The 24,933-nt window shown below is 41.9% G+C and overlaps 2 protein-coding genes across 7 annotated transcripts in view; both read right to left on the reverse strand.

Moving 5' to 3' along the window:
• lmx1al (LIM homeobox transcription factor 1, alpha-like) lies at positions 1-18,131 on the reverse strand. Of its 4 annotated transcripts, none has more exons than XM_069525384.1 (10): positions 17,995-18,092; positions 17,026-17,082; positions 15,296-15,384; positions 14,544-14,733; positions 4,163-4,395; positions 2,854-3,017; positions 2,684-2,761; positions 2,472-2,592; positions 2,211-2,366; positions 1-1,647 (listed from the first exon to the last, which is right to left on the reverse strand). In XM_069525384.1, the coding sequence occupies exons 3-10, from the start codon at positions 15,354-15,356 to the stop codon at positions 1,490-1,492; spliced, it is 1,161 nt and encodes a 386-aa protein (XP_069381485.1). In that variant the 5' UTR covers positions 15,357-15,384; positions 17,026-17,082; positions 17,995-18,092; the 3' UTR covers positions 1-1,489. The 4 variants fall into 4 exon arrangements, with proteins under 4 accessions (XP_069381485.1, XP_069381484.1, XP_069381483.1 ...); XM_069525383.1 differs by lacking the exon at positions 17,995-18,092 and adding an exon at positions 17,401-17,643; XM_069525382.1 differs by lacking the exon at positions 17,026-17,082 and having other exon boundaries at positions 17,995-18,131.
• gmip (GEM interacting protein) overlaps positions 18,079-24,933 on the reverse strand; it is a 12,250-nt gene continuing 5,395 nt past the window's right edge. For 2 of the 3 annotated variants that reach the window (XM_069525380.1, XM_069525378.1), the window contains exons 6-21: positions 24,202-24,266; positions 23,984-24,091; positions 23,811-23,891; positions 23,462-23,623; positions 23,144-23,281; positions 22,775-22,965; positions 22,551-22,642; positions 22,388-22,450; positions 22,182-22,271; positions 21,932-22,074; positions 21,661-21,837; positions 21,431-21,568; positions 21,132-21,331; positions 20,716-21,040; positions 20,080-20,182; positions 18,079-19,330 (exon numbers count right to left, since the gene is read on the reverse strand). In XM_069525380.1, the coding sequence (XP_069381481.1) occupies positions 18,690-19,330; positions 20,080-20,182; positions 20,716-21,040; positions 21,132-21,331; positions 21,431-21,568; positions 21,661-21,837; positions 21,932-22,074; positions 22,182-22,271; positions 22,388-22,450; positions 22,551-22,642; positions 22,775-22,965; positions 23,144-23,281; positions 23,462-23,623; positions 23,811-23,891; positions 23,984-24,091; positions 24,202-24,266 (2,717 nt within the window). In that variant the 3' untranslated portion in view covers positions 18,079-18,689. The remainder of the gene's footprint in view (positions 19,331-20,079; positions 20,183-20,715; positions 21,041-21,131; positions 21,332-21,430; positions 21,569-21,660; positions 21,838-21,931; positions 22,075-22,181; positions 22,272-22,387; positions 22,451-22,550; positions 22,643-22,774; positions 22,966-23,143; positions 23,282-23,461; positions 23,624-23,810; positions 23,892-23,983; positions 24,092-24,201; positions 24,267-24,933) is intronic. The other variant, XM_069525379.1, reaches the window with a different exon arrangement.

Raw genomic sequence — 24,933 nt, forward strand, 5'->3', positions numbered from 1 at the left:
TCAAAGATGAAACCGCAGATTGTATTGAAGATACGGCAACATTACATTCAAAGCACATCACCTGGCAGTCACTGAACAAAAAAAAAGGAAAACAGGATCTGGCCTAAATACCGCACAAATAAGTTACATTCACAAAAATATCACTTTAAAAATACCATGAGTCAGTGATCAGAGTCAAACATAAAGTCATGAAAAAATGTCACAAGCTGTAGCCAATCACAGGCACCTTAATGAAACAGGTACGACCCTATAATCCTATTTTATTCTGCCTCTCCTTGTGAGTCAGATCCCAACGTTTTTCAGGAAACACTCGCTATTCAACTTAAGTTCGGAGGCTATTTCCTTAAACCTACTTTGTGACACATAGATATCATGCTACAGTTTAAATATTTGCTGATTATCACAGAAAAATGTACAAAATATCTACCTAACAACATCTAATTTGTGATGTTTGAGAAAGGAATTATTACAGAAAGTGACTACAACGATTAACTGTAACACAGTCATACTCACGTTTACATTTGGAGTACATCATCATGTACCCAGTAGCCTAAGTTTTGGGCATTAGATATCTATTGGTTCATTTGCTGCGCTGCTTCTTAGCAATTACATGATAAAATAAAAGGGAAAGCAAAAGCAATAATAACTTACACCACCCTGTTTCCGCATAAGGCTCTTCAAATGACCCTGTAGTGTTGTTTAGATGCTTAAAAAATCGGATTTTTTTGGTCCATATTATACCTCACATGCATTATCAAAAACTAATATGGTTTGAAATGATAATTTTACATCTGATTTCTTCCTCTTTACAATCTGTGAAATCAATGGGCGACTTAAATTGTAATCCTATCCAGCACAATATCCTGAGTTATGGCTCAGGTTACATAAACATACACACTAACCTGAGAGCAAAATTGTACGCCAATCCATATACAGTGTTGTATATGCTGCAGTCTTTCACACACAATAATCAATCTCTAGTCCTGTCAAAAAAAAGAACTTACGCAGTGTATTCATTTAATTTAGACCCTTAGCTGCTCGTAAGACTCCAAATACATGTCACTTGATTGATGAATTCACTTTCAACAACCAAATTTCGCCTGTAATTCATGATATAGATATTCGTATGTCTCATAGGTGTCTTTTGCTTTTTGTTGGAAGTGCCATGAAATGCGTTTCATTGAACATCACATAAATACAACAAGAAGAAATTGAGGTCCTTTAACATATCTTGGACATTTACAGTGTCTGTATTTCCAGCATATGATTCTTATCGAGAAACAACAGTAGGGACTTTATGCAAATCTGCTGCAAAGTAATATGACTTGACGTGTAATCTCGGCCTGTGATAGAAGCTCAGAAGTGTGTTTGGGTGTGGGCTATTTCATGGAGAGCGGTCCCACGGGCAATGTTGATGGACTGACTCCATTAGCTGCATCTCTGAGGTGAAAGGTGGATCGGGAGGGGAGAGGGTGAGAGTTTATAAGGGTCAGGAGGTGAAGTAGGAGTTCTGCATGGAGTAGAGACGGTCGATGGGGTTTCCCACCCGCCCTGGCAGGAGACCTCCGTCCCCTGTTGCTAGGAGGCAGTCGCCGAGGTGGCCGAGGCTCCCGTCGCTGTCCAGGTCGTGGAACACGGTCTCTGAGTCTGCAGGGGAAAAGAGTGAGAGTGTGCAGAGCTGAAGTGGACCTGTCTTCATAGCTGTACCAGAGAGCACAGAAAAATATGGGAAGAACATGGAAAGCATAATTTTTTTGCTCAGTTAAAGCCAATGAACTTGAAAAACAGACAATATGCCCTCAGAGTTTAATCTCAGCCTCCATTTTACTGTAACTCAGTAAATGTTTCAAGGGACTTTGGGGGCCCCAGGCAAAAGGGACCTAGGGGGTCCTACATCGAATGAAATGGACCTCTGATTCTTTTATGATCAAAATGACAAACAAAGTGTATGCACATGCATTTCGATGTCTTCAACCAAACCTCTAAAAGTACGAAGCAGAGAACTAGTGGTATGGGGTCTTGATGGGTTTTTTTGATGATGGTGTTATTGCAATCTCCTGTATGTAGCTGATTTGAGGGGCAGCTGCAACTTCGGAGACTAACTTCTTGAATGGCCCCATGACCTTGGATTAATGTTTTGACCATCATGAGGGTAAGGTAGACGACAAAATGTGGATTTTTTGGGGAAGGTCTTTCACCTCCTGTCTTACCATAGGAGTGGAGCTGCTCGCTGGTCAGCTGCGGCGGTGTCAGTCCATGTCGAAACGGCTCTCCACCGTAAATGTTGGGGTCCAGAGTAAGTAGCTGCTGACGTGGCAGAGAGGGATATCCCAGTATCCCATCCATGCCATGAGTACTGGATCCATCTGATAGAGGACAAGAATCCCCTTAGTCACACAGATATACAGCATATAGTTTTTTTTTTATGTATTTATTTTTCTTGATGCTTCATTGACAGTGTAAGCTCTCACCCTCACTGTCGTCATTGCTCTGCCGGCCCCCTCTGCTCTGTCCTCTCCTGGTTCCTCCCAGCTGCTCCTGCTCCTGCTGCTGCTGCTGCTGTTGCTGCTGTCGGCGAGCGATCTTTTTCATCTGAGACACAATCACATTGTGATGAATTTCTATATGCATGTTGACATGTGACTTAAAACATGTCTTCATGAAAAAACAAGTAAAGTCTAACCTTGGCTCTCTGGTTTTGAAACCACACCTGCACAACCCGTACTGTCAGCCCAGTCTCAGCAGCCAGTGTCTCTCTCACCTGCAGGGGGAGATGTTCCATTGTTTTATCTTGAGACACTAGAACAATGAGACATTGCATTTGTCATTGATAACACAAGCTGGTCCACCCACCTTGCGGCAAGGCTTCGCAGATACTTCAAATGAAGCCTTGAAAGCACGGCGCTGCTGCGTGGTCAAGATGGTGCGTGGTCTTTTAGAGCGCTTGTGCTCCTTGCCTTCATCACCAGCTTTCCCCCCACCGGAGCCCCCTCCACCGTCCTCATCCTCACTTTTCACTGAGGAAAGTAAGCAGACAACAAACAATCAGACCGTTTGAGAGGGTTTTTATTCTCTAGTAATTAACACTGCTGCAAGTTGTGGTCCTCAGTTAGTGACCAGTTGAAGTAAGAGTTTCTTCAGTGTTCAATGGCAATTTTTGTTAAGGTTCAGATCTGTGTGCTGTGCTACATTATGAAGTACAACACATCAAACCAAATTAAAAAACCTTAAAACATTTACATTTGTTACACAGTTTGTATAATTTACTTTAAAATACTATTTTGCAGTTATGTTGTGATATTGTATCAAATAGTTGTGTTATATGTCACTGACTCAGGGACCCACTAAGGGTCTGAGATCCCGTTCACTATATAACTTTTCAAAGCAAAGTTTGAGTCTGAGTCTGCAGGATTTCAGGAGCAATTTAGCAATATAGCTGGGAGCAAAGCCAGGAAGTGCTTTAAAAGTAATGATCTTAAAATCGACTGATACTTGTTAAAGGGATAGTTCACCCAAAAATGAGAATTCACTCATTATCTACTCACCACTATGCTGATGGAGTGGTGGGTATTTGAGTCCACAAAACACTTTTGGAGTTTCAGGGGGAAACAGTGTTGCAGCCGAATCCAATACAATTGAAGTAAATGGTGACTACTATACTAAATGTATAAAAACAACAGAAAAATACATAAAATGCCTCCATACTGCTTCTTTGGTGTTATTCAAGTGACCATAAGCCCTGACATTCAAATTTGACTCGAAATTGGCATCATGGTTGATGAGTGAATTTTCATTTTGGGGTGAACAATCCCTTTAAGGTGTGAAAGTGCTTATAGACTTAACCCTGAATACAAAGAGTAATCGTCAAAGTCAACTTTATTTTCATTTTGGATTGAAATGCAGATTCTCACTGATCCCTGGTGTCAACATATAAGAAGACAGAACATATAAGTATGCAACATATAGTCTAAACGAGATAAGCTAAAAGCATGGATGTATTATTTGTACTTTAAAGGCCTTTCAGGCGCTGCTCACTGGTTTCCTGTGGTGGAATATGATTGGAGATGAATGAATAATATGTTGGCTGCATGACGGTAAAAGAAAGAATGCAGATGTGTGCAGATAAACCAGACAGGTTTTGAACTGAACAAGAGTACTGTACTTGATTCTGTTGGTGTCGGACTGATGGCGGCCAACATTTCCCTCTCCTTCTCGTAGTCCATGCGGCAGAGCAGTTGGCCTTCTTTCAGCACAAACTCATCACCTCTCTGAAGCCGACGTTCACACTCGCAGCAGCTGAAGCAGCCCAGGTGGTACACCTGGCCCAGCACGCGCATTATCAGCTCGGAGCGTCCAATCACCTGCAGGCAGGCGCTGCACTTCCTCACAAACAGCCTGCAGGAACACAGAGTGAGGTTACATGTGAATGATGGGAGTCAAGGAGTAGAGAATAGAGAGATAATTAAAGACGGTGGCTTTGATACATTTACACTCAGCTCCAATGATTCTGGAGATTAACATAGTCTCTTAATTAAAGGTCGTAGAAACATTACCCAATTCACAGAGCAACAAGGTGAACATCTGCTGAGAGGAATTACAGTAGTCTGCGTTTTTACATTGTATTTTCTTTTCTCCCTCATGACAGTAGGTGGCAGTAGAAAGCTGTTAAGAGAGGTCCCTGTTGTGAGTTTTTCTTTTAATTCCTTAAATGTTAAGATCTGTTTAAAGGGGCGAACCTCTGTCTATTCACATCCCATCCACATCTTAAGGGGCTGATTCCACATTATGAATAAAGCTTAATATAGATTATTTCTCAGCTCCATTGCATTTCTCCACGACTACTTTCCTTCTTTTGTCCCCCCATCTCTCTCCTCCTGAGAGCTGTTATAACCCCCTCGGTTTCTCTCCTGCCTCACCGTCTCTTCACATCCCTATTTCCATTCACAAGGCCTAAGTCTCTGCCATTAAATTCCTCTCAAATCCCTGCTCTTGCACTTGGTTTCCTCCCCCTCCCTCCCTGGTATTTTCTGCCAGCATTCCCAGTTCTCCCTCATGCCCTCCCAGCCTGCCTCCCCAGTTCACTGAAACTAATAAAGACAGGATTAATTAGATTGTTGTTTAAACAGTGCGATGGCCAGACAGACGCTGTAAACTCATAACCAGGGATTGGGGATAGCATGGGGTTAATCTCTCTCCTCTCACTTATGCACACTAAAACACATATACTCACACACACAAACATAGACACATGCACGTGCATGCGCCAGGCACGCACACAGACATTTGCACACACCCACTCACAGTTTCAGTATACCTAGTCTAAAATGTGGCTAGTAACCATAACCCATCATTATAATGGTGGTGTAACACACCTGCAATCAGAAGAAAGTGCACATACACTTGATCACAAGAATATCACTTCAACATGAAGGTAGCCGGACCACAAAGGTGTAGGTAGTCAAGAGAACAAGACGTGCACGAGACCAAAACTGGATAAGAAAGATGGGAGGGTGTGTAGGGGTGTGTGTGTGTGGGGCAGGTGGAGGAAGGGACGAAAGTGTTGAAGCTCCCTGACTGAGCGATAGGAAGGTGTTGCTGCCCAAATCTGGAGCGTAAAGAAGGAGCCAGGTCTGCACATTAGTGCTCCTAATCTGTGATTCTGTCCCAAACACAGCTGCCACGGCTAATCTTTCTCAATCCATCTGCCAAACGCTCCCAAAATTCCCCAAATGACAGTGTCGCTAACGTAACATCATACCGCAAACACAAGTGTCCCCCCCACAAGCATCCCTGCACAAATCTGTTCCAAGAGGGCCTGAGTGTTGCTCAACCCATTTTCTTATCAAGACTTTACATTGAATCTTTAAGATACTGCAGAAAAAAATCGACAAGACGCCGCACGTTAATCAAAATATTTGACATATTCCACAAAGGAGACTGAAGGGAACTGTGCTCTCTGCAACCTCAGTCTCCATCCAAACACATTCAGGCTTCAAGAACTTAAATGCCTCTTTTAATTGGGAACAAAATACAACACAACAGAATTGCCACAGGACTGCTTGCATAAGACTGACGATATTGCTGGTTAAGTCCCACACTCCCTAATCGGGGTGTACACAGCACGGTAGGAATTTACTCAACATGGCAAATGAAGGCAACTTGGGGCAACTGCCACAGAGGGGGGTCTGTAAGTAGATCAGACTAATCCCTCTAATAGAAGTATCATTCACACCGGCCCTGACCAGAGAGCAGCTTCCAATAAATCACCACGGACATAGTTGAAGACCAGCGGCATGAATTAAGACATGAATTAAGACATGAATTAAGTCATTTCTGCTTCTACCTCTCCAACAAAATTATACAATCTTGTCCATGACTGATATTTTGCATTCATACGTGTATCCTGATCATTTCTTTATTTCACAACATTTTTGCACAATTTCCAACACAGACTTCTATTTCGAGATTTAAAAAAAAAAAGAACAATTGTTTTGAAGATGTGTGGCTTTTTGTTTGACATGATTCTGATTGCAACAGGAATTAGATGGGAAAAAGATGTTTGTATTATATCTGACATTTCCAATATGCAGAAAAGTGGAATTTAAATTAGAATTAAAACAGCTGCAGTAAAGACCAGCTTTGTTTGGAAACCCGTGTAATTTTCTTTTATCTTGTAAGTCATTGAAATAAGAAACATTCTCAAAATAATGACTTTGTATCACATAATAATGAAACCAAAATTATGAATGACTGTCTCAAAAATGATAGTTTTTCAATCTAATGACATTGTTTCCTAAACAATTTGAGACTTCCTCAAAAAAGACTTTTATTTTAAATAATTTATCATAATTATGATATATTAAGTCATTATTTTAAGGTTTTTCATTATTTTCAGACACTAAGTCATTATTTTAAAATATTGAGTCAGTTTGAGATAAGTCATTACTTTAATAGGGTTTTTCATTACTTTGAGAAAGTTCCTCATCATAATGATTTACATTTTTCTTTCTAAATCACATTGGTGGAAATGGGTTCCACAGTTGTGTGAAGAAGACTTTGGATTTATAGTTTTCTCTATTGTTGTAAGCAGAAATGTAAGTGCAGACAGACGACTATAGAACAGTAAACTTTGAGAGCTTGTGATGTACAGAGCTTCAGGATCTTTGGCTGCAGGGGACTTCAGGCTCAGCGTTGTGGATTTGGGAAGGGGTTGGGGCCACGACTAATTACAAACTCACTGATTATGAGATCAAATGCAGAGAGGCGGAGAAAGGTAATGTCTTCTAAGTATTGGGTGGGTGTAATCAGCTCTTGCTTGCTTGCTTTATTGTAGATCCTAGGCATACAAACAGAATAACAGAATCTTCCTCATCTCCCTAAGCTGTGTCATGTGGCATTGTTTTGCCTGTGAGCTCTGACAAGCACGACACTGTCTGGACCACAACACAATCGTTCCATAAATATGTATGTGTCTCAGAGTGATTACAGTTGTTGTGCTTGCTTCCATAATTGATGAATATTTATACAGGTATTGGTTTGCCTAAGGTTTGGAACCGTTTAACGGAAGAGAGGCCAGAAGAATCCAACTTAGACTCATCTTCACTCTGGAACTGTGGCTCATCAGGGATCAATCATTTGAATTCCTGACTCATAGTTTAAGATATAAAATGATGTCTCTCCACATGTAATATTCTGTAGCTGGTGGTTCCCACGTGCATTATGTGTTCAGAATGACCAGAGCGTGTGTGTCACATACATACATCCCCTTGAAAATGAAGGTGCACCCAAGGATTCATGTGACAGATGCGAAAAGAAAAATGATATGCAACAACCTCACTTTAAAGTTGTATTCTGTTTAGCATCCACTTCCTAGATGTGTGTGTAAGAGTGTGCCTATGTGTGTAAGGGTGTGCGCGCGTGTGTGTGAATGTGTGTGCGTGCACTTTCGGCGGATATTGCTCCGTGAAGCAAAATGGCTCAGAGCCAGGGTTCAGTAATCACATCATCTCCTTTTATTAAATCTCCCTGCACTGCTTCTGTGTTATTAAAATCTCCCAGCATTCCCCACAATACTCGCTACCCCTGCCACCACTCACTCACACTCAAACACACGCACACACATATAATATGGTACAGTCACACATGATGCACACACACACAAGTATATATAGAGTCACATGCACGCTTTAGCACAAATATGCACAGTTTGTGTAAACACAGATAAGGTGCCTGGGTACAAACATCAATAAAACACTGACAGATGCTGTCATTTGTGCAACGTATCCATCCACGCATCAATGGAGAAACATCATAAACATAAACAGTCTCTTGCTCAATGAACGCCCTGCAAATTTGGTTAAAATCTGTGTAATGACCACGAGGGCCTGTAGCACATGGTTTACATCTCTGGAGCCATTTCTGCACCAACTCTCTGAATCTCACAGTTACATGTCATGATAAATCGCTCGCACTAATAATAAGAGCAGCTCTACATGAGAGCAGCACTGAGGCCTGTAATATTCAACTCCTGATGTAACGTACCTGTGTAAAGCAACAACTAAAAACCTGCGTGACGTGCATGGTCTGCATGATATGTGTCTCTGGGTGTGTGCCATCTACACCTGATGCTACTGAGAATCAACGCTACGTGTGAGGCTATAGATGTGTGTTTGCGTGCGTGAGTGAGTGGGCGCGCGTGTGTGTGTGTTAGTTTAGATAACACAGTTAATCCCCAGGCCACCAGAACGCAATATCCTGTCTGCCCGTTTCTCATTTCCTGTCTGTCTCTGGCGGAGCGGGAAGCGGTGGGGAGGGGGCGGCGGGGGACAGCGGGACCCGTTGCCCCAGAAACAGGAGATACAGCCAGTCGATTTGAGAAAAGTCTACGCCGATCTCCCCATCTCTCCCTCTCTCTGGTGCGACCCCCTATTCTCTCTCTCTTTTTTCCTCTCCCTCTCTGCTTTTATTATCTCAGATTTAATAAAGCCGAGGCGAGCAGCTTGTTCTGCCATGAAACATTTATTAGCTGTCTGTTATAAAATTGTTGTGGGGGAGGAAAGATGATGGGGTCTCATCTCACATTATGCAAAAACAGTGGCAATATTACCCCCCCCCCCAACACACACACACTCACACATGCATGCACCCAGACAAATATCAGTCCGTCCCTGCTGCTGTTCCCTTCCCAAAACTCTCACACACCATGACTTTACCTTCTTTTATCCCATTTCTCTTTTTCCATTAGTGACATTTCGCCCTGACGTTCTTTCATTTACACCATGAAATCCAATCATTCCTCAACATCACGCCTTAACAACACAAAAACTTTCGGAGGCACACCTCCCACCATCATCTGTTGAGCTGCAGGTTTGACTAATATAAGACTCCTGGGTGAGGGAGGAGTGTTTAAACGTTTCGCAGCCACATGTGTTTTGTGTAGCCTCTCACTGGGATTCATAGAAACTGTACTGTAGGAAGCTGCAGCCATGAGTCACGCAAAGACACGCAAACTTTAATTATTCAGGGGACAAAGAAAACTACATTTTGTCACTTTCTAGTCATTTTGATATTTTAGTTCTATTTGCCTGGGTTTTGAGAATATGAGAAATCATGATTGTTTTTCTTAAAAGACACCTTAGTGGTATATAGTATAATTTTTTTAATGTAAATTTTCATAGCTTTGAGCACCACAAACAAAATTTGACTCTCCTCTTTCTTCTCTCCAGAACCCGAGCAAACAAAATCAAAGTTATCTGCATGTTTGCACAACACTATAAATGAGAAGGAAACCTTTTTATTTCTATTTAGTTGTGTGTCTTTTAAAGGGTTTAAAATTTGAAATAATTAATTAATATGCCAGAGAGTTATGAATAAAACTGTGTGTTGATAGGACTATGGGTTTATTGTCTCTCTGACATGTCATTGCGTAATTCTCTCTACAAGTACTTCCCTGCAGCCCGGTGTCAGACCTGTCATCGCAGGACAGCCCCAGAATGCTGGGTAATTAGCACTGTACCCAATCAGCCTCTCTACCACCACCTCCTCCTCCTCCTCCCAATGCCATCCCGAGACACAAAGAGCTGCCTGGGGGAAGGGGGGGGTGCGATTAAGAGAAAACAAGGGATAAACGGGGAGATAAACTGTTTGGTGTCATCGCTGCTATCAATCTCAACAAGGAGGAAATGAGGTTTGGAATAGAGAAATATTATTACAAAGCAGACAGTGATGAACGACATAGCTGATGAGAGGTGGAGAGAGATGGTGGGTGGGGTGAAGGGATAGGAGGGATAAGAGGAGTGGAAGACAGAGTTTCTATTCTGAGTATTTTTGAAAGAACAAGACTCAGAAGTTCACCCACATAGATGCACTGGAACCTGAGAGGATGCTGCGCGAGGCCGTCCGCACTAGACCCACAGATATACCCAGTTATCAGAGGGGGGATTCCATGAATGTGGTGGTGGGGTCTCCCTCTCTCTGTCTGCAGCGAGAGGGTTTGTAAACCTAGATGTCGTCTCAGTGGCCTCCACCCCACAGAGTGAGGTATTAAACCCGAGGTTTAGTGAATATCCACCCCGGTGACCTGCCTTTCACACGGCTGAAACTGCCTTTATAAGGCTTACAAGGGAGCTCGCTGGCTCCGCACAGCCGGGCTACCCTCCATTCTGTCTGGGCTCAACACTTTTGACCAGGAACACTGGCCTTATACTTCTCCGCTTGGCAAAGAACCATGATGTCGAGCCTGGGTATAAAAGGACAGTGTAGGATACTGAAGGTGCACACTATTCCTACTAACTTACTTTCAATCAGAATAAAATGTCATCTTTACTCAAAATCAATGTTTTAATTTAGAGCACTCTGCTTTAATGTATTTTATTATTCTCAAATTTCCACCATGTCTCATTTAGACCTATATAATTTATTTTCCTAATTACTATCCAGTCTTCCGATCTCTAATATAATACATATTTTTGTATTATTCCGCTCATCTTGCCGGTGAAAGTGACACCTGACTATATCCTGATGGGAATTTTGAGTGTGTGTGTGGTGGTGGTGGTGGTGGGGGGGGGAGTCTTGCCTCAAAATGACTCCAAAGCCTCATTCTGAACATCTGCTCAATAACAGGATGGAGTTCCAGAGAATTTCTGGAGGTTTCAAAACAAAAATAAATCCACAAGATGCACTTGAGTTTATTGTGTCTAAATCCCCTCATTTCCATAACAGATTGAGAGCAGGGAAACTGGAAACTGAAGGCATACAGTACCTCCTATTTTTTTCTCTTTAACGTGGATAATGAGTGGCAGTAGGGTGTGTACACTTATTCATTACCTAGAGCTTCAGGGAATAAACCTGAATGTGAACTGAACCTATATTCTGCATAATTCTACATTAGAACCATGTGCTTCCCCTTATAAAGTCTATTGATATGTTGAAACCTCACATTGGTATATTTAGCTGCGGAGTGATGAGTTTAGAATCATTTTGAAGCAAAGTATGATTTGAAAACATTGAACATGCAAATGTTGAATTAAAAAAAAACTTTTGCCTCGGAGGCAGTTCAGCCGGGATGAATCAGGTGGGGGATGGGTCACATTTGAAATTAGATTTGTTTTCTCATTTGAATTTAGAGACATCAGCTTGCATTTATTTTTTCACTTCCACGGAATAGATTTAAAAAACTCACAGATATCTGCCTGAAAAAACACAATTTTCATTCACTTGCATTTCTCCATTTTCAGCTATTGCGTAGCTCGCTGCTTAAATGCAGGAGAGCGAGTCAGGGAGGAGAAGGCAGCTTGTCTGCTTGTGTTGGGTGATGTAATTCAAAGCAAAGGATGAATTTAAAAATATTTGGACAAGCCAGAGATACTCTGTGAAGGAGACATGGAAATGGACCAATATGAGCTCAAAAGCCTGCAAGATGCTGTCTTACCACACCATATATTTTGTCAACACAATCCTCACCAGTAATTTAATTAACTTAATGCCTGACATGCAAAATCAAGCTCATATCAATGCATCAAGACACAAGCAACTGAAATCGGCCCCTGCCTCTCTGAACCAAAAGTGCAACCAATAATAGAGAGGAAATCAACCCCTAATAATTGTAGAAATTCCTCTAAAATTCTGATGCACATTCCAAATTCTTGGACATGGTTCTCTATCACAATGCACACACCTGCTCTGGGCGGGAGCTCGGAGGAGTGTGCAGTGTGAGGCGCTGATGGACAGACTGCAGGGAAAACAAGGAGACATTGTTGCTGATCCGCCGAAGGTCACAGGCAGTACTGTGTGCCAAGTCTGGCACGGACTCAACACAACAAGGCGACTCTCCATATGCAATGTATAGGGGACTAAATCAACACCATAGTGAATGAAGGGCTGACTATTAATTTGGGCCTGCAATTACATTCATTACACGAGGAGAGCAAATACGCTTTTTCATTCCCTCACTGAAAATGAACCCGGTGCTTCATTTTTCCTTCCACGTTTCCCACTCATTTTTCCAGATAAACGTCACACAATGGGACTTTCATCAGCCGGTCGTACACCCCCACCACACACACACTTTTTCGATAGCCCTCTCTCTCTCCTCCAGATGTCAGGTACAGTGGGAGAGTCTGTGCTGCTGGATGCCGTCTGACACTTTTCAAAACAATGATAACAAGCTGCAGGCTCGTCCTTCAGCCGTCCACCCCTGGAGCTCCCATCGCAGGCACACCCTCTCAACACACACACACACACACACACACACACACACACACACACACACACACATGACACAGTACATCTTCCATATCATAAAGCAAGCATTAAGTGTGTGTTATGTTTTACATTGCAAAATAATGTGTCATGTGCACATGATGTATATTACATTACTATCAATGGATGGAATAGCAGCATTCAGTGTTATTGATTCAAATTAGATCATAAACGTCCAGACATTTTTTTTCAGACTTTGAATCTTTAAATTATTACAACTCTTATCAGGGAGCAGCTTTGATTCGAAACTAATTAGTTCCTTAAATCCCCTTTACATCTTAATGGCTTCACAGATGATTTTACACTCTGTCTGACATCACTATATTCTATATCATCATCATACAACTTCATTTTAATTCTGCATCTCACTTACACTCAAATGTTGACAGTTCATTTTGATGTTTTGAAATTTAAGAATTCTAAAATCTCCATTCATCATAGTCACACTTGTCACTTTCACACTTTGGGGACCCTGAAGACATCATAGCTACTTGTGGTGTCAGACATGAATTTCCAATCTGAAGCAGTTTGAAATCAAAGCATCGCCGTGACGGCACTGTTGTGTTTAGTCTGAATCCCTTTAATCACAATTGTGATCTTAGGGTGACAATGAAAATACTCCACCGGTCTCAACAAAGTTATTTATTTGCTCAGCAACAGTTGGATGATCATTTTGGGAAGTCTTTCTTTCTTTTCTTTCATTTTTTGTTCCAGATTCATGCTTGTTTATGTATTTATTCATTTAGCAGTGTGCTCAGTGGTTCCTCACACAGACAAACTCACTTTCAGACTATCATAAGAAAACCACTATTTTGTCAGTTCTCCCAAAACTTTTTTGAATTCATGTTTTACTTGACCAATAAAGGAAAATCTATTTGAAGGAATACGTGGGTTCGATTTGTTTGTGTTACAAACACAAACTGACCTCATTTGCATACAACTGTGTAAACAGTGATCACATCAATGTCATTCAAACTTTACGGGGCAAATTCGGAAACTTGAAAAACATAATTTAGTCTTCGTGGGAATTTAGCTTCCAGGAGGTGGAGTGACATCACTGGTGGAGTGACATCACTGTCTTTGATTGGATGAGAGTGTGGTTCCAGGGCAGAAGTCACTCTCTCTTGAACTGAATACACACACTTGTGAGAAACTGGATCTTTGCTTGAGCATTTGTATAATTGTGACACAATCTTTAGTTTAGCAGTCACTGGTTTCTTTGCAGATTCAACATTGTTGAGAAAATTGGAATTTGGGGTGAAAGAATAATTCCATCCCCAAAATGAATTAGCAGCCTGGTCTCAGCTTAATAATGAGGAGATGTGTTTTAAATAACCAGAACATTTCTCTCAACCTGTCCCCAAACGGCAAGCAGACCTGAGCCTTAAGTGCAGCCCACTTGTAATATAGAAAATGTGGCCCAAATGATCCCAAAATAAGTGTGGGATGTTTTCCAGCGAACATGCAGGGCTCTGGACCAGTTGTAATCTGGATGTGAAACTCAAGTGGCACCTTTGGCACCTTAGGTTGAAATGCAGCATTGCTATGGCTTCAGTTGTGGCCCAGGTCTGGAGAGATGTGTGGGCCGGATGACATGCAGTGAGGCAGTGTGGGACAAATCTGGACCAAAACTATTTTACATGTGGGGTAGATGACCATGTTGTTCCACTAAAGGATTCCACCGTTGCACCACATATTCCAAACCACAGAAGAGAACCTAACGTGTGTGTGTGTGTGTGTGTGTGTGTGTGTGTGTGTGTGTGTGTGTGTGTGTGTACTCTTACTTCTCATAGTCGTGCTTGCAGTACAGCAGACGGTCCCTGCAGTAACAGGTCCCGGTGAGCGCGCTCAAACACACGGCGCACTTGACACAGGTCTCGTGCCAGGAGCGCTCGTTCACGCGCAGCAGGAATCGGTCGGCGATGGGAGACTCGCAGCCCGCGCACACCTCTCCCCCGCGCCTGTACTCCGGACCTGAATATGCAGGACACGAACAAAAACCCAGAATATTTAAAAAAAAATACCGCTGACTTGAGTCCAAGTCTCCAAAACACGACACATTAAAACCCTAAGTTTAGATTGTGACACATTTCTCCACAGGAAAAGTGAAGCATCTGTAATAACCTTATTACGCAGAGTCCCCCACTTGTGCAGAGCGTAATGGGCAAATAAATTATTTCTTATTATTTAATTTAAATGCAAGTTTAGGTTTATTTTATTTTTATTTTTTACAATCTGCAGTATTTCCATTATATGTTCTAGAATGACATTTTTATTGTTTTTAATTCTTTTGTATTACACACAGCAAAAGCAACTTCAAATTACACTTATTTGTTTTTTTACTTTTTTCTCTCAAATATTTCCATAACTGTTCGCGTTTTGTTTTGTCATTCTTCAAGATCCCTTTGTCACAATGTTTTACTCCAAGTACGCACATAATACTCCTGCAGGGATTTCTTCAGCGTCATATATAGGGGATGATGTTTGGATGTTTTTCATGGGAGTTTGATTTCGTCTGCAACACATGGTCACTCACCGAAAGGCGTTGAGGATGGAGGCTGCTGCAGACAGGACTGCTGGCTCTCCTCTGTTTTCATCCCTTCTCTCCTTCCCTCAGTGTGATCGCTGCAGGGAGACACAGAAACATGCAGGACGTCAGCTGGTCCACCACAGTGGGCTACGACATGGAAAAATCAAGAAACTTATTATATAAAATGTAAAATAATATAAAAATGGGCGGTGCTCACACATTTAGCCTTGATAATATAATAAGCCTATAAATACCCCATATATGGTGTTGAGCAACATTTCAAGTTCCCATCATTTAGATCCATATATAGAATGACTGACACACACACACACACACACACACACACACACACACACACACACACACACACACACACACACACACACACACACACACACAGACCTTGGTTTGTTGTTAAAGGCAAAAATAACAAACGACCTAATGAAATTTTAAGAATTCAAAATACGAGCCACACATCTCTGATAATTTCATAAAATTGTAATTGCAATGAATAACATTTAAATTACATGAGTATTAGCACGTTATGGAGGCGTATGCTTGGGCCCTAACTATAGTCAACTGGAATTTTAAAAGTTTATGTCAGCCTTTAAATATCACTCGACACTTTTAGTAAAATAGAAATGGAAATTTGTTACTAATACACAAAAATATTTAAAAAACTACTCCGGCCTATTTTCTTACATAAACAATGTATCTGTCTTGGCCGTTTCAAAAAATAACCGTAGCCTATATGGAATTCTTAATATTTTTGTGTAGGCTAAAGTTTATACAATATAATTATTATGAAATTAAAACTATATATTTTTAAAGCTTCTCCTGAAAAAATTCAATTCAATAATTCAATTAAAGGGAATTTGTTTTTGTATCAGAGCACAGATTTTGCACAACGTGACTTGAGCATTAAAAGACTCACGGCATTTTAATATCCAACAAAATTCATTCAAACAAAAAAACAACAAATCCAAGGATTATTTAACAGAAAAAATATTGATAAAAATTATTCTCTTAATTTAATATTTCTATATTTATTGTTGTGTCTTCATAACACTGTGTGGTGTTTAGAAACTACGGTAATATAACAATATATTCCAAAAATAGCTTACACTTTTATTAATGATATAATTTCTTGTTTTGGTATTTTTGGGATATCCATCAGATTTTTCACCCACACTTTAGAGGCCTGTAGTTTGTATATTTCAAGTAAATATAAAACGGGCTGTTGATTTTTGGATGGTCTCTACATTGCCATAGAAAATTAAGGAATCAAATAAAACAAATGAATTATGTAAATACAACTAATCTGATATGGCATTTTCCCTAATTGCGGGTTGAATACATTACAGAAACAATAGTGAGATACATCCATAATTAGATGTTAAGACTGACAGCCCGATACTCAATAATAATAATGAATATATATAAACTAACTCCTTCAGGACCTAGAGCTATACAATCACCCTGAAGTTAATCTTTTATATATGAGGATCAATAGGATCAATACATTCAAAATGCAATGAAATAAACAGTGAGAAACTTTTTTATAACCATTATTTTTGCTCTCAGGAATCAATATTATGACGAGCAGAGGAAATGTGTTGTATGACGGTTTCATTTAAACGCTATTTTATGCCAAGAATGTCTTCGTGTCATCAAAATCAAAAAGCACAATTATTATAATTAAAAACTGGATGATGTTGAGTTGTAACACATCATACCTGTTTGGTCAAACTGTAAATGAATCTGCAACACCCCCAGCGTCATACAGTCTCCATCTATAGAAAGTGTTTGAAACTGAATATTTGAAATTACAGTATAATAAAAAAGAACAATCAAACTGTCTTTATTCTACATTATCTTTTGCTACTGATTGGTGTTGCTAGGCCGATTGAAAGAAAGCACATATAATTCACCAGACAGCGTCCCTGTGACTTCATCTCTCATTTTCTTTTTATCCTGACCATTTTTTTACGCAAAATAACAATAAACCTTTGCGTAAAAGCTGCTGTGGGAAAAAGAAGCACGTTTTCAATGCGCAAAAACAATCACATGGAGATCTGAAGTCCCGGACCCGCTGACAACCTGTGTCCTACCTTGAGGTGAAACACACTCCTCCTGAAATCTCGGTTGGCAACATTAAAACGCGCAAGGGGAAAAGTTTCGGCCGGTGAACGAACACACGCGTTTCCAGACGAATTCACCTGTACCTCACAGTCCGGCGCGCATGCTTGTTGCCTACGATAAAAATCCAAACACCATGATGACCCAAACTATTGTCTATTGTCTCTCTCCGCTTGTCTCCAGCCAGCCCGTGTGTGCGCGCTCCGACTTGTTTTGTGCGTAAAAAGGCGCAGAGGGAGGAGATGGACAGACACGGAAGGAGAGAGGGAGGGAGGGAGGGAGGGAGGGAGAAGGTGCGGAAGATGATGAGGGAAGATGAGCGATGATGCAGCCTATTGATGGCTCAGATGGGGATGATTTCACATTTGTGTTCAAGGTTAGAGAGCGAGAGAGAGATACCTTAAAGGGGCAATTTTTTAAAAAGGGAGATGAATCCGCTTCTAGTTGGATAATGATCCGTCATGGCACGAACTGCCTGAATTTGTAGAACTATTATGAAAAGAACAAAAGCAAATGAAGATGAGATTTATAATCAACCATGATTGAATCAGAAAATGTTCACTCACTTTGTACCATCATGTCCAGGGACGAGTTTCATCCAGGGAGGACAAGGTTGACGTCATAGAAGTCACAATCCCAAAACACTGTGCTTGCAATCAGAAATTAAATGGTTTATTGCTTTTCTACTATTGTGCTGGCAGGTTTCCCCTCCACACTCACATACCGCCCTCTTGTGTTGAAACAGAAAAGGTGCGTGAAGCCCAAGTAATACATAGACACTTCTGACAGAGAGGGTTATCTTGGATTCTATTATTTTCAGTGTGGAGCCAATAAAACATTAAAAAGATCCACTTTACTTTAAAAACACACCATGATGGCATCTGTGTTTTGAAGATCATTTGGGATAAAACCAACAGGAACTGGAACATATGTGCTGATTTACATATTTTAACCTGCATCATGTTTGTTACATTCAAATGCAGAAGTAAACTGATATATACAAGAATCTCTCTGGTCCCTGTGGATATCAGACAGCTGGATGGTCAACAGATCAAAATCGTAAAGAGGATTAGTGGGAATAAGGCTGTGGCATCCTGGTACCTTCCTGGTAATGGAACCATCACTGAGGTAATTTCCTGAAAACAGCTATACTTTTTGTTAAAAGGGAGCTGTCAGTGTGTAAAATGCAGGAGGAGTTTATTCTTAATAAATGCATTAAATGCTGATTACAAACAATAATGTTGATATCTAGGATCTGTCCTCAGACAAAGAGCTGCTCATCTTTCCCCGAGTAGCTACGTCTCAGCTTCAGACCGGACAGGATCTTCTGGGCCGGTGCAGACAGGTTGTGCTCAGTAGGAAAAGTCTTCGGTGAGTGACAGAGAGCCTGACTCTGTCCAGAGCTCTGTCTGTTTTTGGACAGATCTGGGTTCAGAGCAGCTTGACACCCGGCCGCTGCCACCTCCTGACAGGCCCCCTGTGTCGTACCGGATGATGTCACAGTAACAGGTGATGAAAATGTTGAATCCAGTCCCAACATGTACTGCACAACCTCACGGGGGCTCAGCGGAACATCCATTTTACTCTCTGCAGCAATGTCGGATTGGAGGGGCAGGTGAGCGTTCTCAAAGTGGACGTCTAACCTTTGGGGAGGTCTCTGGTCCGCAGGCTCTGGGGAGGAGCTGCGGCTGCTGTCGGCGCTCCCTGGATTTGCCCTCACTGGTGTTGGAGACTGTCTGGCTGCACTACCTGGGTTGGAGAGCCTGGTTCCTGGGTTGTTGTGCCGGTAATACTTCACAGGCTGTCTCGTGAAGCGATATCGTGGTTGTGTCCCCAAATCAGAGTCTGGTTCTCCCACTGGCTCACCCTGATGATCAGTCGACCCCCCCCTCATAGCCAGGACTGAGACAGATGAGGGAGAACAAGCGAGTGATTCATAAGAAAAGCAGAAAATCAGATGTTACTGATTTTGTATAGTCTTAGCAAACACATAATCTAAATTTCATAACAACTTTCATTATTAAATGGAGTTCTTCTTGAAGGTTGAGTATAATTTATAGATATATTGATAGATATATTTGAAGCTGCATACTGTTGTTGCCACAAAGAAGAGAATGTTTGAAATACTGCAAGAGTAAAGCCAGTGAAGAAGAGATGAAACCTCAGAGGGCAGTGAAAAAAAAGAAATGTCCTTTATCTTGTTTGTCGTCAAAATGTAACCATGAGTCAGCACAGAATCAGCACAGTTTCTGACAATGAATGTGAGAGTATTACATCTTCAGCATAGTTAAAATAAATCTAAATCAATTGCATCTACAAAATCCCACGAAGCAGCTAAACAATCTGACTCACATATAATTTACATAGTTTTACAGATGAATGAAACTAGATGACTTCAGTCAAAAAGAATGGAAGGAAGTCTCATTTCTAAAAATAGATGGAGGAAACAAAAAAGGAACTGCAACAGACCTCTGATGCTCTTTGCTTCTACAGAAGAAGTACAAGGAATATCGTCAAGGTTTAAACTTCCCCTCAAACAACACAGGTACAAGCCATTGTACAAATGATAAAACCTAACCTAATTATTTACCCACGACATCAGAACTATGTTTTCAATTCTATCTAGAGTAACTGATCTACATCCCGCCTACCTGCTCTCTCATTGGCTTCAGGGCTGAGCTGGTCCACTGCCTCATTGGAGGAAGACTTGTCAGATATATAACCCTCGCTTGACTCTCTCTTGATTGTTCGACTCTGTTGGAATGACACAAATTGAGTGGTGGAGTTTCTATGTTTACAGACCACATCTGAACCCTCTACTAGTAATAGTGATTATTATGGGAAAATTATACGAACAGCTATTTTAAGACGAATCAGGCCATTTTATATCAAAAGTAAACCTTATTTGGAACATTTCAAATAGTCAGATTATGTAGTTCCTATCATCAACCCTCTTTAAAACCTCTGAGGGGTCAGTAAGCAATGGAAATGAAATGCCCATATAGTAAAGCTTGAAAAAAGGTCATACAGGTCAAAGTTCAGGAAGGCAGAGCAGTGGAAAATGCAGCAGAGGTCCAGCGTGTTAATGCTGACGGAATAAACGTGAGGAGGTGCACCAGAGCTCCAGGTGCTAATGCTCTTTAAACAACAGGTAAATGAATCAGGAGAAGTAGCTCAAGTCCAAACTCTATCTATCGTCATGTGCATGCGAGGCAACTGCTCCTCAATTTTGCAGTCAAATAAAGGTTACTGCAATGTCCTGAATGATTACTGACTGCAGTACTTACTTCTAGTGAGCGTGGACGCTCTCTGGTGGAGTTTTCATGTCTATGGTCGGTGTAAATGTCCCCATCCAGGTGGCAGGAAGCTCTGGGTGGGGTTTCTGGGAGAGGTGCAGTGGGGACTGGTGGAGGCGGCGTAACGGGTCTCGGCTGAAGGCCAAACACTGTGTCATGGTGTTTGATGAGGAACTCCACAAGTGCAGCCTGGTAGCTGGTCTCCAGCAGAGCAACCATTGACATGTCCGTAGACACAAGAGGGCGCAATAGCGTTGGCCCAAACACAATACCCAAATTGCTGGGGGACATCTTGTTCTCGTAGCACTCTGAGACTCTGTGAAGACAGGGAGCGGACATGTTCAAGGAAATCTCAAGGGTAGTTCGTGCCTTATCTCTAATAGTCATTTTTGTTACTACGTGCTCACTTTTGTAGGTGAGACATCAAATGTTGCAAGGTGCTGTAGCAGTACTGAGGAAGTTTCTGTAGAAGCTTCTGCAGGTTGTGAATGATGTCCATTATCTCATTAGTGTCTGGTGCCTGCTCCCGTTCACTCAGGTTCTGAATGATCCTCCCCAAAGCAATTAAGTCGTTGTACAGGTCAAAGGTTATTAAGGGCTCTGGGAGCTGGAAGAGATAATATCGAGAATCTTTTCAGATCTTAAATCCACATCAACAATCCGCCTGTTGAATTCTATAAAGCTCACGTGGCGGTCATTTGTGTACCTCCTTCAAGAAGTGCTTAAGGATGGATGTGATGTCATGAGGTGAGAGGTCAGAGAGGTCCACCTGCTCCTTATGCACCTCAAAGGCCTGACAGAGCTTCAGGACTCGAGGCTTAGACCCACTCACTCGATACACCCCCTCAAAGAGAAAAAGAGAAAACGGTTATCAAACCACAGCTTACACTCGACAGCCTTTACACTTTGGTCGCCATGGTATCTGGTGATCAGTACCTGGATGGAAAGAGCGCGACTCTCGATCTCAGACGTGCAGCGCAGCACCACGAAGGGCACCTCGTCCGGCCTGTCGCGCGGCAGCAGAGAGAGGTCCACTCCGAAGATGGTCCCTCTCCTTTGCTCGCACTCTAGCTGACACACCTCCATGCACTTCCTATGCAAAGCCAGTCCGCACTGAGGGTGCAGTCACAGAACAGAAGAGATGACACTAGATCACATTGCTCCTCACAAATGTTCGGTACATCATCTCCACCATTTGGCCTCTTACCTCCTCACAATCGACCCCATTGACAACGATGTAGGTGTCACACTGTTTGCATTTCACCATCTTGCTCTTCATTTTCCTGAGTCGGTGTGTCAGTGCAGCTCGGGAGGGCATGCGCACTTTGAATGGCTGCCCATCAATGCACTCTGGGGAGGGGGAGAGAGAGAGGAGTGAAGAGTGCAGTTTGATTCCCATTGTGTGGTGCTGTAAGTAAAGAAGTATTCCGTACATTAGAGAAAAGCCAGTAACAAACCTGATTCTGATGCCACATCCCGGTCGTCCGGGTCGTCTAATGACAGAGTCAAAGTGGATGCCACTTTAGGTAACCTCCTGTTACTGTGAGCTGTGCATTCCCATACAAAGCCAAGACAAAAGAGCATGAAAATCAAAAAGGTTATCCATTGCACAGGTTTCAATATGCTTCTGAATGAAAAGTTGTGGAAACCGAGGAGGGCTCACCAGGGCTGGAGAGAGATTCTAAACTGCCCCCAAAACTCTCACTGTCACTGTACCCTGGTTTCCCTGAAATACATCACAACACACAAGAAAATGCACATTAAAGCTAAATGAGGAATATTTCCGTTAATATTGTCACATATGTACAATAATGAGGAGTCCTTACTGCCATCACTGGGTCTTCTGTAAGGACTGTCATCTGTCATAGGTGAGGAGTCCTGCTGAGAGCTGAGAGTGGAGCTGGTTTTTCGTCTGTTCCTTTCAAGTAAAAAAAAACATATCCATATTTTTAATGAATCAAGTTTCATTAGAAGTACATTATCCTATTTGAACTGACCGACCTTTAAACATCTAAGTGAACAAGAATTGGTGAACAGGTGATCATCGTACCCTTTGCACGGAGGAACATATTCCTGGAAGCAGAAGACTTGGAGAGGTTGCTCGAGACGAGGCTTGCTGAAGACGTAGAGCAGGTACGGCTCGCCGGGCTCCAGGGACCTGCAGGTCAGCTCAAGGTTGTGGTAGCCGAGGGGAACGGCCTCTGTCTGCTGCCGCTGGTAATAAAACATGTTGACGAAGGCCTGATGCAGAGTTGTGATGTGGAGACAAAGAAGTGATTTTAGTTTTTTATGTAGATGGCAGATGTGTTGAAATTGTCACACGGTCATGACATTCCTACCATACACCCTACTTTATATTCCACATATATATCGAGCTGGCAGAGGGTCAAATGTTTAGTTTCCTTGATTTCATACCAACCTCCTTGAGCACTGTGTCTCCCTGACAGATGAGCTTGCGGATGTGGGAAATAATTCTCTCTTTGACCTTCACTAACTCCTCCTGGTGGATCTTGGCGTCGCTCACACACTGTCTGTACAGAAGCTCTGCCTCCAGCACCTGGAGGACACAGAGGGGAGACCTGTGACATGCTGTACAGCCCCATATACGTATCAATACTCTTGAATTGTATTGTGAATCATCATACACTATGAGAGAACCTGTAATACACAACAGTATAAGCTGTCCTTTACTTCTGCATTTCTTTGCACTGATGTGGTGCATGAAGGGGAAACTCACCTTAGTCTGCGCTTCATCTTTAGACTTCTTCCTCTTGTCCAGTGTTTTGATTCCAGCTGTGTCGTCCAAAGCTTTAGCAGAGACAGCTTTTGCCTTTTCTAGCTCATCGCAGCGTTGGAAGTACTGCTGCCGAGCCTTTTTAAAAGCTGTCACTGCCTCGTTCTGAATGAACACACACACACACACACACACACACACACACACACACACACACACACACACACACACACACACACACACACACACACACTAGTTTGTCATAACAGACAGATCTTTCTTTTCATGGGGTTTGTAATATTTTGCTGTAGATGCTCGTTCAGACATCCAGTCACTGGGAACTGACACTCACCATCCTCCTCTGTTCTCTGGCCCACTGCTCCTTAAACTCTCTGCGCCACTTGTCGATCTCATTCTTCTTGGCAGCCATGGCCTTTGGGATGGTAACGGTCACAGATATTGGATTAAACACAGTCATGCCACAGTCTTGCCTATTTTGAATGAGTGTGCTGTGGATTTCCGTACTTGGTAACAGCGGTTGTGCAGCAGTTCAGAAGTTTTTCTTGAGGTCACACTGTTCTTGACGTCTTGCTCCAGCGCCATGGTGTAGATGTACTGCAGAGGCATCATTTCCTACACAGGCGAAAGCAACTTTAGACAGTTTTTACATAGTAAATAATAACATTGAGATAATCACTACAACATCTCATTTGGAATCACACATCCAGTTAACAAAGTCGTACCTGCTGTGCCACGTTGACCTTTGCTCCCTCGGCTGTCTTTATCACATTTTTTGCAAATTCTTGTTCTGTCAACAAAAATCATTGCTGAGTTTTTCTTCAATTTAAATTATTCACAGAATATTCTCACAGTACTGACAGAAACCACAATATTTATTATTGCTATTAGTATGTTGCCTCAATATGATGCTTAAAGCTCTATTTCTGAACAAATTGATGCTATAATCTACAGCCTCCATGTCCGTTCAGATGACCCTGACATTTACTGAAAAGCTAATCAAACCTCTCGGAGGTAAAGCAAGACCCTTAGCCTTGTGGATCTGTTCTATTTGCATTTTGACCACGTCAGTGGAAGTGATTTGCTACAGTCTTGGTCAGCACTTTTTGTCAGATGCTGGAATTAACAAGAATAACAACAGGAAGTGAACTCTTTTATTTTTAGAGCACAAAGTACAAAGTGCTGCACAACAGGAAATTATTACAATAAGATAACCATTAGATAATTTGGCCTTACTTCAGAATAGATCATAACCTAATTCTAGCACTCTGACAGTGGTTCTTGATCAAACTGCTCTTTAAAAATGGGAACACTACTGTTGCTGTTTACTACGTTTAATCAACAGTAGTTTGGGGTTGAGCTCCACCCAACGTCACTGCTCCTGACACAGCTGAGCTGAAGACCTTCCTCTATATTTTGATCACTGCCAGAAAGACTTGCACACTCCCAGTCTGGAC

This window comes from Paralichthys olivaceus, chromosome 5 (assembly GCF_024713975.1).
Source record: "Paralichthys olivaceus isolate ysfri-2021 chromosome 5, ASM2471397v2, whole genome shotgun sequence".
Classification (NCBI taxonomy): Eukaryota; Metazoa; Chordata; class Actinopteri; order Pleuronectiformes; family Paralichthyidae; genus Paralichthys; species Paralichthys olivaceus.